At 48.4% G+C, this 13,758-nt stretch overlaps 4 protein-coding genes across 4 annotated transcripts; 3 read left to right on the plus strand and 1 right to left on the minus strand.

Annotated features, from left to right (window-relative positions):
• Positions 1-138: 138 nt before the first annotated feature.
• On the plus strand, positions 139-1,576 carry PSV08DRAFT_214834 (uncharacterized protein; the record flags this gene model as incomplete). The annotated part of the gene is made up of 6 exons (XM_014218111.1): positions 139-315; positions 370-442; positions 504-797; positions 850-967; positions 1,016-1,080; positions 1,128-1,576. The coding sequence occupies 6 exons, from the start codon at positions 139-141 to the stop codon at positions 1,574-1,576; spliced, it is 1,176 nt and encodes a 391-aa protein (XP_014073586.1).
• Positions 1,577-2,964: 1,388 nt separating this feature from the next.
• PSV08DRAFT_358530 (uncharacterized protein) lies at positions 2,965-4,681 on the plus strand (the record flags this gene model as incomplete). Its single annotated transcript, XM_014218074.1, has 5 exons — positions 2,965-3,207; positions 3,317-3,440; positions 3,528-3,750; positions 3,879-4,212; positions 4,295-4,681. The coding sequence occupies 5 exons, from the start codon at positions 2,965-2,967 to the stop codon at positions 4,679-4,681; spliced, it is 1,311 nt and encodes a 436-aa protein (XP_014073549.1).
• A 513-nt stretch (positions 4,682-5,194) lies between these two features.
• PSV08DRAFT_261740 (class II aldolase/adducin N-terminal) lies at positions 5,195-6,468 on the plus strand. The gene is made up of 3 exons (XM_014218110.2): positions 5,195-5,528; positions 5,595-6,064; positions 6,143-6,468. The coding sequence occupies exons 1-3, from the start codon at positions 5,336-5,338 to the stop codon at positions 6,410-6,412; spliced, it is 933 nt and encodes a 310-aa protein (XP_014073585.1). The 5' UTR covers positions 5,195-5,335; the 3' UTR covers positions 6,413-6,468.
• Positions 6,469-12,476: 6,008 nt separating this feature from the next.
• Positions 12,477-13,638, minus strand: PSV08DRAFT_406937 (uncharacterized protein; the record flags this gene model as incomplete). The annotated part of the gene is made up of 2 exons (XM_066093754.1): positions 12,477-12,925; positions 12,987-13,638. 2 exons carry the CDS (start codon positions 13,636-13,638, stop codon positions 12,591-12,593), a joined length of 987 nt encoding a protein of 328 aa, XP_065950062.1. The 3' UTR covers positions 12,477-12,590.
• Positions 13,639-13,758: the final 120 nt, after the last annotated feature.

Genomic DNA, 13,758 nt, shown 5'->3' on the forward strand with positions numbered 1-13,758 from the left:
CCTCACCCAACAATTGTTACATGTACATGCGATCGCTACCCGTATTTTCCAAGTCTTTGTCCCAACTGAGGGTCTCCTCGCAGCCTGATCGCCGGGGAAGCGCATTTGTCCAGGCCTGGCTCACTCTGCACACCCAGGATGTCAACGCAGTTGCAGAACTGGGTCAGTAACCCAGCGGAGACTCATGGCCCGCTCATGAGCATCACTGTGTGGTCGCTCTGCGGGGTCGCCGGGTTTTTTCTCGCACTTCGGCTGGCGATTCAAAAAAACCAAGGCAAGTTGTGGTACGACAGCTTAATCCTTACTGTCAGCTGGGTAAGCAACGACAAAACCTCTACCCAAAGAAAACGACTGACGCACAACTTGCAGTTATTCTTGCTATGTCAAGCCATCCTCAATCAGTTGAGTGTAAATCTAGGTTTTGGAAAACACTCGCTTGATAGTAAGAAGCTGCATGAGAGACGCATGTGATACCGAGGGTCTGGCTGACTCCTTTCCACCAGTTGACTTCAGCCATTTCGAGACCATCACTTATCTTGGCGCAACCGGCCTTACCGTCTCCACAACTGCCATCACCCTCAGCAAGATATCGTTCGGAGTGACACTATTTCGTTTGACTGAAGGATGGATCAAGGCGTATGTGTGCTTTGCCATGACTACCCTCGTCATCTTCGCCATACCGACCTGCATCCTTCCTTGGGTCCTTTGCAAGCCGTTGACAAAGACCTTTGTGGACATCATACCGGGCACATGTATGGATAAGCATCCGTCTGTCATCTATGGACGATTTCAAGCTAGTTGGTAGTACCTTGGTGATGCGTCAGGATTGTGTACTAATACCATGTCTAGTATGGTCTGCAATCATGGACATTTCTCTAGCACTCATTCCCTGGAAAATCATTTGGAATCTGCAGATGCGCCCGGCGGAGAAGATTGGTGTCTGCATTGCCATGAGTCTGGGAGTATTGTAAGCCATTCATCACGAACCATCTGGGTTCTGCTAACCAGATCAAAGAGCAGGAGTGACCGCAATCCTTCGAGCTCGATATGTCGAGTTACTGACCAAACTAGATCTCTCGTGTAGGTTGCGTAACATGTACTTTTCTGAACTTGGCTGACGTATATAGACGACGCCACCAACACTGTCATCTGGTCGTCAGCAGAGTCTGCCATGGCCATTGTCGCCACGTCAATACCTGTACTCCGAGTCTTCTTTAGACAAGCCGTTACCACTGTAATTAGCTCATACCAAAACTCGTCGCGAGAAAGGAGGTTCAAGAGCCAGGCTTCAAACCTATCGGGCATGAACTCAGCACATGCGTCCAAACTGGGTTCTAAGAATACCAAGATTGAAGCCACAAGCTCATGCTCAAACAAACGGCGGTCAAACGTGGATGGCACTACGAACGTTAGCGAAGAGTCATTAGTTGATGTGGACGGAAAGCGACAAGAAGCGTATATGGAGATGGACAACCTTGTCGTCGACGAGGTCACAGGACGAGTCACTCTGGCATCTCCCGCATCTATGAATTCGCTAGAAGAAGGATTGCCACATCGACCGCATACACGTTTATGATACCCTTTCCTTATCATCATCTCTTTTGGGTCAAAAATGGGTTCCGAAAACGAATGAGCAGTCAACGGCTGCGCTGGAGCGAAAAGAAAAGGCCCCCAACCATATCCATAGAAAATAGCACGAGTTACGACGTCATAATGTTAATCATTCGACTACTACTATACATCTAACGCCTTTGCATCTGCTTTTTTTTTCGTTCCACCATTATTCCATGCTAACAAGGAACCATCCTTCCGTCCCCCTCATCGGAACCGCTCACATGCTTAACAAGCGCCTCTACTTCCCCTCCTCCAGAACACCTCTGGCGCGACACCAAGTCAACAACCAAGCAAAAATCCCAGAAACCTTCAAACCTTCCGGCAAAAACTCGGCAAACAATCACAAGAAGAACCCCCTCTTTCATCTCCCTATCACGCGCAAACCAAGCAAGGGGCGATCTTGGCTCCTTCTAGCACCCACTAACCCACATGGTCCCAAGCCTCCTACTTTAGTCCGGATATTTTTTAAAAAAAAACCCTCTTACCCAAGTACGTACGGAAACCGACCGCTCATTACTTCCGTAATACGCACTAATCCTAAAACTCTGCTGTGGCTTACGTGCTACCAAACAAGTTAAGGCGCCGAATTTCGTGTGCCTCAAAAAAGCACAGTCCACTCCCTTATTTTTCTCTCCGTTTACCCCCCGCTGATCCCCGTCGAATTGTAGTCCCTGTTGTAACTAGTAACTGCCCCCCCCAATCCAATCTTATCAAGTCTCCCCCCCCCCCGACCCACCTTTTCTCTCCCCCCCCCCCCCCCCCACACACACACACGATATCGACGGCTTACACGGGTAGACGAGCCAATCAGGTAAATTACCAATCCACGCTTTCATGGCGCCTTGCAACACGAGATCGGCGGGGGTGGGGTTGCGGCTGGGGTTTCCTTGCGATAGGTAGGTATCAAGACCATTTTTTTGCCGCGATTCAGGGCTCGGGGGAGATCAGGGGAGGTTAATGGGACATGACTCGGTTGTTCATAAGCGTTTGAGTTTACGGTCTGGGGGTGGGGAGGCGAATGAGGGCATTAGGGTATATAGGGTGGAAAGAGATGGAGATGAGGGACAATGGTTTTACGGATTCTTTCTTTTTTTGGGATTGGAAAAACCCAGCAAGATTCGTTATACTACACTCTCTTTAATACACACAGATAACAACGCATCCCTGCGGATATCTGGATTCTCGGAATCTTTGTTTGTTGTAATACACACACACACACACACACACACACACACACACACACACACACACAATCCTACTCAACGTAACTGGTGTATCTTTTCCTTGCACTTTCGGGTATTTGTAGCAAAGGAGAGAAAGAGAGTGGCTTGGACAACCGACAACAGAAAGATGAAGACGTCAATTCTATACACAGCATCGCTGTGTATCACGGCCGCCGTAGCGTTCCCCGCCAACTTACTCAACAACGGCGACATCAGCAGCGAGACGCTTGCAGAAATCAACAGTATCGTAGCCAGGATCGAGCGCGAGGCTGCTGCTGCGTCTGAAAAGCGACAGTTGGGATTCGGGCTTGTCAAGCCCGGATTCGATGCGGATGCGCAGCGTGTAGACACTACAGGGGCGCATCAATATGTGAGTTCCCCTCCTCCTTGTTCTTCTTTCTTCTTCCCCCCTTTTCTTTGAAGTGGGGGGGATGGAGAAAGGGGAGAAATGGTAGTAAACTGACGAGGACAATGAATAGATAGCACCAGGACCAAACGACATCCGTGGACCCTGTCCTGGTCTCAATGTCCTCGCCAACCATGGGTACATCTCACGAACCGGTGTTGCATCGGTGCTTGACTTGACGACTGCATCTACCCAAGGTCCGTCTCATCCCTCTCTCCACGTCCAAAATCCAGCGAGAAGCTCCCCCCCCCTCCCGATTCGATATGCTAATAGAGGATGAATAGTCTTCGGCATGGCAACGGACCTCTCTGCCTTCCTATCCGTCTACTCGGGCCTCGTCGCCGGCGATCTCACCACCGTGTCTATTGGCGGTAAGCCCAAGAGCGGCGGCCTGCTTACCGCCGCGACGTCGTCGCTTGGCCTTCTTGGTGAGCCCCAGGGTCTCAGCGCGTCGCATAATCGATTTGAGGCGGATTGCTCGCCTACGCGTGCGGATTTGTACAAGACGTACGTTATTCATCCCCCTCTCCCCTTTTTTCCCCTTTTTGTTTCCCTGTTTCTTTCTCATCAGTTGGATGTTTGACGAATGAAGTGAGTGAGGGGTATGGCTAATGTGTGTGTGGTGAATATGCTAGTGGCGACACCGATTCCCTCAACTTGGCTCAGTTTGAGGAGCTGGCTGCCATGCCCCTCGGTCCAAATGGATACGATCTTACCGTCATGCATCCCTTCCGGGGTTCTCGCTTCAACAACTCTATCGCGACTAATGGGCGGTACTTTGCTGGGCCGTTTACGCACTTTGCGATCAACACGGCTACGTATCTCTTCACGTACCACTTCTTCCGCAACCACAGCGCCGAGTACCCAGATGGATATCTCGATCTGGAGACGCTCAAGTCGTTTGAGGGCGTGACGGGAGAGCGGGGCAGTTTCAAGTGGGCGTCTGGTCGTGAGAGGATTCCCGACAATGTATGTTGCCTTTTTTTACGATCTCTTGGCGCTCTGAATTAGGAGCCTTGAATAGGAGCTGCTTGCTGACATTTGATTGTAGTATTACCGCCGTGCTATCGGTGATGAATACGGCATTGCATCTTTCGCCCTTGATGCTGTGCGCGCGCTACAGGCACTGCCCTACATGGCTGTTATTGGCGGCAACACGGGCAAGCCCAACACATTTACTGGTGTCAACATCGCGGATTTGACTGGCGGTGTTTTCAACGCGGAGACGCTGCTTGAGGGCAACAATGCTATGTGCTTTGCGTTCCAGTTTGTACAGTTTGCCACACCGGATATCCTCGATGGCCTGCTTGGCAATGTTGTGCTTGCGGTGCGCAAGTTGACGACTGTGCTTGATCCTGTTCTTGCTGCCCTGGGGTGCCCGCAGGCTGCCAAGTTCGATATGGGATTGCTTTCGAGCTTCCCTGGTGGAAAGATGTAGATTCAGGATTAAGGGACTACTGTAAGATATAACAACTGTTTATAATTTCTTCATACTTTTACACCATTGCTAGGCCCAGGGGCGGGCTACTGGCTTTTAAGCGAAGACCTGGATTGCTGAACCTAAAAAAAACACATACTAATCCCTTTTCTTAATTTATATGAATTCTTTTATTCTTTTACGATGAGTACACATGGCACGAATGATTGTGTGTTTGCCGGCCGGCTGGACAACGTTGGCATCGGAACAGTACGAGGAATGGAATGTACGTAAAAAAATCAAAAAGAGTATCTTGACCGGAAAGGTTCATACCGATGACAATGCCGAGTGGAGTTTCAAGGCGACAATGTGGTGTTGTCCGCTGTAAACCGGAGAAGAGCGAAGAAAAGTGGTCGTTCAGGTACGCAAGGCCGGCTACTACCCCGCAGGTGGTGGCCACGAGTTGAAACCGGGCCGGTGGATATGCAACTACTACTTCGCATGTACACGCCTTACTGAGCGAAGAAGGATTTGATCGAGTTGAGATAAGAAGCCATCATCTCCGCTGCATTGACCCGATCGGACTCTAATTTAGCACCCACTTTCCGAAGATTTTCGCTTTTCTACTCATCACGGATTGTAGTAGTAACTTTCTTCATCGCATCTACCACCGCCATGGCCCCCTCCGCCATCCCAGCCGAAGCAACACCAACGCCGCAATCCAAGCAGCTGGTACCACATTCCAAGCACGATGCATCCAAAGAATTGACGCCGCTGCAAGCCATATCCCAAGGCGTGTGTCTTCCCAGCGTCCCTCTCTTTTCCTCGTTTGACAAACAGCGGGCATGGATCCTCTCCCACATGGCCGGTCGGTACACCTTCTCACGCAGCCCTCATGCAATGCAACCAAGATAAATAATAACACTAATTCCAGGCGCCTTCCGCGTGTTCGCCCGAAAAGGCCTCACCGAAGGCATGAGCGGCCACATCTCGGTGCGCGACCCGGAAAACCTGCACACCTTCTGGACCAACCCGCTCGGTAAGCACTTTGGCCTACTCACAGCCGCAGACATGGTGCTCGTCGACTACGACGGCAACGTCGTCGGCGGAAACCGCAGCAGGCCCGCCAACGCCGCCGGCTTTCTCATTCACTCGGCTGTGCACAAGGCAAGGCCCGATGTCAACGCTGCGTGCCACTGCCACGGTACCGCCGGCAAGGCCTGGAGCGCCTTTGCCAAGCCTCTTGACATGATCAATCAGGACGTCTGCTACTTCTACGGCGACGCACAGGCTGTGTACCGGGATTTCGGCGGTATTGTGTTTGATGAGGCGGAGGGGAAGCGGTTGGCTGCTGCGCTGGGGCCAAAGGGCAAGGGTCTGATTTTAAGAAATCATGGGTTGCTGGTAAGTTGGAACCCTGACCGTCCCTTTTACAGGCATGTTCCATGTTTTTTTTTCTGGTACTAACGGCGAAATACACAGACTGTGGGTGATACGGTTGATGAGGCTGCTTATTTGTATACGCTTATGGAGCGGTCGTGTGAGGTGCAGCTGCAGGTTGAGGCTGCTGCTGCGAATGGCGTTCCCAAGATTTATGTCGAGGATGCGGCGGCCGAATATACGTTTAGGATGGGGAGTGATGCTGAGAGTTTGTATTGGGAGTTTCAGCCAGATCTTGAGTATGAGTATGAGTTGTGTAATGGGGCGTTTAAGCATCCGGAGTGCGACGAGGTTATTTGGAAGGGGTATTGAAGGTGTATAGATTATGACAAGACGTTCTGTAATAGAATGGATGAATGATGAGGCTGTGAAACCTTCCTTTCGTTGTTTTTCTGGATCACTTGTGCTTTATGATATTCTTCTTGGAAGCTTGTCTCAGTGACATCTTCGGTAAAAAAAAAAAGCCCTAAAAATTATGGGAATTTTCTGGGTTAAGGAAGAGTATCACGGACTTTAGCGGTATACTACTACAATTGGCTCACCTGCACACCAACTTCGAGTTTTCTAGAATAGGTGTAATATCAGTCAAATATATACAAATAAACCCTAAGAAATCGATTACAACCACTATTAAAACGTGCAGCCTACGCGCTGTAGAGCTAGAGGCCTTCAAAAGTAGACACGTTTGGACACGTCTCACTTCTGACAGAACACACAGACCACGCCGATTACTAAGCAAGATGCCGCCAGACAGCGATACTATCGACGTCGAGCTACCAAGGATAAGGCAGGAGATAGCAGAGCTAGAAGGACAGATCCAGAACGAGATAGAAATGGAAGCTACGCAGCCTGCTACCCCCACTCAAAATCTAGAAACCTCTAATATATTTGAAATACCTATTCTACCACCAAATAAAAGACAAGCAAACTTCTCACCAGAGAAGACTCGCACTCATAGACGTACTAGGAGCAACTTCTCTCCTTTTATAGGCTCGACACTAAGGAACCCTTTCTCTAGCCAGAATAGGACACCTAAGGCAACGACAGTAGAAGAGGCTCTTGAGATAGCTAGGAACCTAGTAATCCAAGCAGCTAATCTAGCTGAAAACAACCCTACCCAGCAGACTAGTCTACTAGACCTAGTAGAAGTCTTCAGAGACTATACTGAGACAGGTAGAGTTAGTAAGAAGAACTCAGCAATCCTAGGAGATCAGATCTCCTCTCTCTCAAATGTCTCAAAGGAGCTTAGAGACAAAGTTCGACGCCTTGAAAAGCCTATTCCTGCACAACCAAACCAGCAGGGTGATAGACAGACAGCTGCTCTTACGCAGCCTATATCGTACGCTGCCATTGCAGCTGCAAACAAGGAGCAACAGTGGACTACTATGCAGAAGAAGGCACCTCAAAAGGCTAAGCCTAGCCTAAAGGAGAGGCAGCTCGTCCTAGTCAACCAAGGAGGCCCTGCTGCCTTTGACGCCCTTAGGCTAAGAAATGCCTTCAACCAAGCCTTCACCTTGAAAGGAGGGGTGCAATCGCCCGTAGTCGCCTCAGTCACGCTATCCTCAAAAGGGAATAAGGTAGTCACTACCACGCCTGCTTTTACAGCCAACTACCTGCTGGAAAACCAGGGTATCTGGAAGGATCTAGTAGCCTTTAAGGTAGCGCAGCCAATTACCTCGTGGTTTAAAATAGTCGTCCATAGGCTACCTACTAACCACGGCCTAGAGGTAATCAAGGAGGAGATTGAGACCTTTAACAAAGGCCTTAAAGTAGTAGGCACTCCCTTCTGGCTCACTCCTGAGTCTAAGAGAGGGCAGCAAAGCTATGGCTCCGCCTGCGTCGCCTTTGCGACTGAAGAGGAGGCCCTCAAGGCTATAAGAGGAAAGCTCTATATCCTAGGAGAGAGCCTAAGAGCAGAGAAGCTACGAGTTATTAACAACTTAAAGCAGTGCTCTAAATGCCAAGGCTTTGGCCACCTTGAGGCTAGGTGCACTAGAGTAGCCTGTCAGATTTGTGGTGAGGCTCACCACACTAGTCTACACAGATGCAAGTCCTGCCCTACTAAAGGCAAAGCCTGCGTACACACTATATTTAAGTGTGTTAATTGTAGCAAACCTCACGCAGCTAATAGCCACGAATGTGATATCCTACAAGCTAGGATATCTAGGACTACCTCTTCTAACTAGAATGTTAAAAGTCCTACAAATAAATGTTAATAGGAATAGCCCTGCTACTGAGAGCGCCCTAGACCTAGCTATTAAAGTAGACGCCAGGATCGTCGCAGTACAGGAGCCCTGGTTACCTAAGGGATCCTCGTACGAAAACACTAGATCTACCGCTCACCAGGACTTTACTCAGATACTACCTACCCCTAAGGATACCTCCTTAAGGCCTAGAGTACTATTCTATATTAGAAAAGACCTAAAAGGAGAGGTTAATCCCTTTATTAGCGACGATAACGATTTCCTAGCTATCAAAGTACTAGCCTCTACTTCTAGCCTCTATATCTATAATATTTATAACGAAAAAAGCCTCCAAGAAGGGCTAAATAAGACGACAATTCAGAGGCGCCTCCTGCAGGAGATCCTACAGCCTCAGTCAATTATCCTAGGAGACTTCAACACCCACCATCCTAGGTGGAGCCTAGAGGAGCGCAGCCCTAGCACACAAGCAGAGGAACTAGTAGAGTGGATAGATACTCAAGATCTCACTCTACTAAATACTCCAGGGGCAGGCACTTTCTTGAGATCTCATATGCGGCAAGAAAGCGTATTAGACCTTACTTTTGCAACCAGCAATACAGCTGCTAGTATCCTGGACTGGCAGACTATACCTGAAGTAGGTTCTGACCACCACGCTATTCTATTTAGTATCTATACTACTAGCCAGCTACCTAGCCAGCCAGCCAGCCTGCCAAAACAGTATAATACGAAACGAACGGACTGGACGACTTTCAAGGAGACGCTAGGACAGGAGATCAAAGTCCTAGATCTAGAGAAGCGCCTATCAACACTACCTCCTTGCTCGAACTACACCTCAAGAAAGCTTATCCTAGGACAAAATATCCTACTAGAAACTAAGCTAGACGAGCTAGGAGAAGATCTTACGAGAGCTATACAGAAAGCGCTAGAAAAGTCAACTCCACTAGTCAACCAAAAGCCAAAGACGAAGCCCTGGTGGACTAGCGAGCTAGATAGCCATAAGCGAGACCTAAGTAGAGCCTATAGAGCCTACAAGAAGGAGGCAGCAAAGGAAAATAATAGCTCCCTCTACCAGTGGAAACGAGAGTATCTACGTACAAAAAATAGATACCTAAAAGCTATTCAACGAGCTAAACAGAGCCACTGGGAGGCTTTCCTCCAAAAAGACTCACCTAAGGAGATCTTTAAAGCGCTAGCATATACTAAAGATAACCTTAGTACTCGAATACCTGCTATTAAAGGCAAGGAATCCTTCACTAAGAAATGTAAGGCTTTTAGAGAGGATCTCTTTCCTCCGCCTCCTACGACAGCGACCCCCTCCTTCCACATCTACAGGGGAGACAGCAGATGGACCTGGCCTGCCCTGACAGAGGACGAACTCTCCTTTGCCTGCTGTAAGGTGAAAGCCACCTCACCAGGGCCTGATCTGATCAGCCAGGAGGTGATCCAAAAGGTCTACTCAGCGCAGCCAGAAGCTCTATTTAGGATATACTCTACTCTATTCAACCTAGGCTACCACCCAAGGTGCTGGAGAAAAGCAAAGGGAGTCATCTTAAGAAAGCCAAACAAGCCTGACTACTCGATCCCTAAGGCCTATAGAGTTATCTCACTCCTAAACTGCCTAGGCAAAGTACTAGAGAGACTAGTAGCTAGGAGACTAGGTGCACTAGCGGAAACAACAGATCTACTCCACCCCTCTCAACTAGGAGGAAGACTAAAGAAATCCGCTATCGACGCTGCGCTACTCTTCTACAACAACATACAGCAGCAGAAAAGAAAGCAGAAGACTACTACTACTATCTTTCTTGATATCAAAGGAGCCTTCGATCACGTCTCAAAAAACAAGCTTCTTGAAGTCATGAAAGATCAAGGCCTCCCCTGCTGCCTACTAGCCTGGACAAAGTCCTTTTTAGAGGACAGAATACTGCAGCTGTCCTTTGACGGACAGACTGAGGAGCCGCAGGTAATCTCGACAGGAACCCCTCAAGGAAGCCCTGCCTCGCCCATCCTATTTCTGATCTACTCAAAACCACTATTCAATGCAATTCAGACTAATGCGAATATCTACTCCTCCTCCTATATAGACGACCTCCAGATCTCAATATCATCTACGTCAGTAAGGAAGAATATCAAGCTACTAGAAAAGGAGATTCAGAATCTCTTTAGACTAGCAGAGGAGTCAGCCATCCAATTCGATAGCTCAAAGACTGAACTAGTAAACTGGACAAGATCAAGAAAGGATCAAGCTAGAGTACTTACTCTACCTAATCAGGAGATAGTACAGTCTAAGGAGCTAGTTAGATGGCTAGGTGTCTACTTTGACTGCAGCCTCAAATTCAAGCACCACAGCCTTATTAGAAACCAGCAGGCTAGCGCAGCCTTCCACCGCCTTAGCAGGCTAGCTAACTCAAACAAAGGCCTCTCTCCTAGAGCAGTACGACAGCTCTACCTAGCCTGCATCACCAGCGTAGCTGACTATGGCTGCCAAATCTTCTGGAGGGAGCAGCAGACAGCGCTTAACCAGAGACAGAAGCTGCAGAACCAAGCCTGTAGAAAGATCCTAGGATCCTTCAGAACCTCACCTGCCATACCTAGCGAGGTAGAAGCAGCTCTATGTCCTCCTAGAGTTAGACTTAACAACGCCCTACGACAATACGCCTTTAGAGCAAGAAAGCTAGCTCCTAGCCACCCTCTTAATATTGCTATCACTAGTAATCAAGGAAAGCAGCTAGAGCGTATTACTAGATCTATCTCAACAGCTCTATCGGACGATAGTGAGGAGATCAAGCACTACGCCTCTATGCCCTGGAGCTCTACAATACCCTACAAGACTAATATATCTAAGAAGTCAAAGGAAATCGAAGCAAAGCACCACAAGGAGCTTCTAGAAGACGAATATCTCCTCTCGATCTACTCAGACGCCTCAGCTACAAAGGAAGGCAAGGGTATAGGAGTAGGAGTAGCTTTCTACAAAGGAGCTAGTCTCATAGCTTATGAAAAGGTTAATATAGGATACAACCAGCTAGTCTACAACGGAGAACTAGAGGGTATTACCCTAGGCCTAGAGAAAGCTTTTGACCTAGCAGACGACTACCTTGAAGTTAGAGTATATGCAGATAACCAGGCTGCAATATTCAGACTAAAGACTGCTTCTGACTACCCAGGGCAAGAGTGGCAACTTAGATGCACTATAGCAGCAGAAAAGCTACAAGAAAAAGGCATATTACCTACCATACAGTGGGTACCAGGACACCAGGGCGTTATAGGAAACGAGAGAGCAGACGCGCTAGCAAAGGAGGCGACAAAGCTAGATCCTAGCTCTAGCAGGACGAGCCTAGCTGTAATAGGCACACGAATAAAGCAGCTAGGCGAGCGAGAGTGGCTTAGCTATCTAGGACAATACAGGAGAAAAGCTATTACTCTAAATCCTACTACTTACGCCGCAAGGTACAAGTGGAAGACTAGAAAGCAGATTGCTACTCCTCCTACTAGTAGAGAAGCCTCTAGCGCCTTCTATCAGCTTAAGTTAGGTCACTGCTATCTACGAGACTTCCTATTCAAGCGAGGAAAAGTAGACTCTAAAGTTTGCCCCTGCAACTATCGAGCTACTCAAGACCCTGCACATATCCTCCTTAGCTGCACGCTATACAAGGAGGCTAGGAAGAAGATGCAAGAAACTACAAAGGACCCCCTATCGCTAGCTTTCTTACTAGATACTACAGTAGGCGTACAGGCTACTATTGCCTTTATTAAGGAAACTAGGGCTGCAACGCAGGCCTGGTATAAAGGAAACCTCGACAACTAGGACAACACCTACACTAGGTGCCTTCGCCCTACACCCAACTTACCTCTCCTCTCACCCGCAAGACCTCCTACTACCCTCCTCCACACTAGGCCACGAGCCTCACCTCGATTTAGATAGCCCCCTCCCCCACCTACACCAAATTGATAGCACTACGTAGTTACCTGTAGGCATAGCCTGCACGTCTTATATAGCCTACCAGCTGAGACAGGACGTTAATCAATAATAATAATAATAATAATACTACAATTGGCTCAGCTCGAGGATTTTTTTCAGAGGGTTAAATTTCCATAATTACTCATCATTCAAAGTGTTTACCATAATTGCAATCTACTCCAATCGAAAAGAAAAGAACAACCAATAAGTCTATCGTAAGCGAGAAACAATATTCTTGCTTGGCTAAATGCTAGTATACGCATTACATCATCTAAACCCAGCTACACATTCCATTACAATACCAACCCATATTTTAAAGCGTAGTATACAACTACCCTGGACACCCCGACCATCTAACAGGCTTATAAGGTCCTTCATCACCCGGCAAAAGCCAATATCCAGCGCTATCCTCATTCCCATCCCCCCGCACCGGGACCCTCAGCGGCGGAAACGGATACCGCTCAAGCGACCTATCCTGCAGCACAGGCTCCTCGCTATCCACTGATCTCCATAGCAATCTCTGAAGCCTCCCGATGGCCGGTGCTTCACGCGGATGATTCACGACGGACCTGCCAGCGGCTATTGTGAAGTAGCATTTATAAGGAACTTGGACTTTCATGTCGCGCAGGTGTGTGGGGCGATGAAAGGAATCGACGAGGTGTAATGCTGGCGCAGTGTCAATTTTTGTTATAGTTCTCGTCCGTCGCCATGAAGCTGATGCAGAGACTGCGGAGTTGGTGGCAGTACGTAGCGATGTTGTTGAGAATAGACTCCAGATAGTTTCCAGTCATGGCAGATTTGTCGTTGTCTGGCTCTGTACTTTGTGCCCAAATGATAATTTCCAGAGATTTAATGCATGCAAGTCGTCTGGGTAAAATGAATTGGGGGAGATGGAGGAGTAGAGGCGTGCTCTGAATGTCGATGGTGTTGGTAGAGTATAGGAAATCAACTCCTTCGGTGTAGGCTTGTTTACATGATAACAGGAACCCCATGATGCCGATGTTGCACTCTTCTGGAGTTGTTTCTTTGCATCCATAGGCGTTACACATGTAGTAATCGATCCATGGTCCGTGCCAGCCGTGTCGCATAGATGGCTGTACTCCTGCTAAGTTTCGGTGGCAAATGGCGCCTCTCCATCGCCAGGCTTCGTCTCGGCGCACAATGTCCATATGAAGAGTACGCCCGCCAAAGGCCATATTGAGAATCATGGTGCGAATATCGCCAGGGAGTTGGAAGAATAGACATCCTGGTGTACTCAATGAAGTCGGTGTGACAGGACGGCGTGAAGATGGAAGGAATGGGAATTGGTCTTTAGACTGCTTCTTGGCATCCGATATGGATGGGAGGTGTTTCTTCACCCAAGCACGTAATTTGGCCATTTCCCAGATTTTGTAGGAATGTGGAATAGGAGAAGAGCTCGGTAGGTGAACAGCACGGTTATATTGCTCCTGCAGCCAAGGTAACCCTATTCATCAACTCGCTCGCTAACAATTACACCC

The sequence above is a fragment of the Bipolaris maydis genome, assembly GCF_028858645.1.
Source record: "Bipolaris maydis strain C4 unplaced genomic scaffold PSV08scaffold_1, whole genome shotgun sequence".
Taxonomy (NCBI): domain Eukaryota; kingdom Fungi; phylum Ascomycota; class Dothideomycetes; order Pleosporales; family Pleosporaceae; genus Bipolaris; species Bipolaris maydis.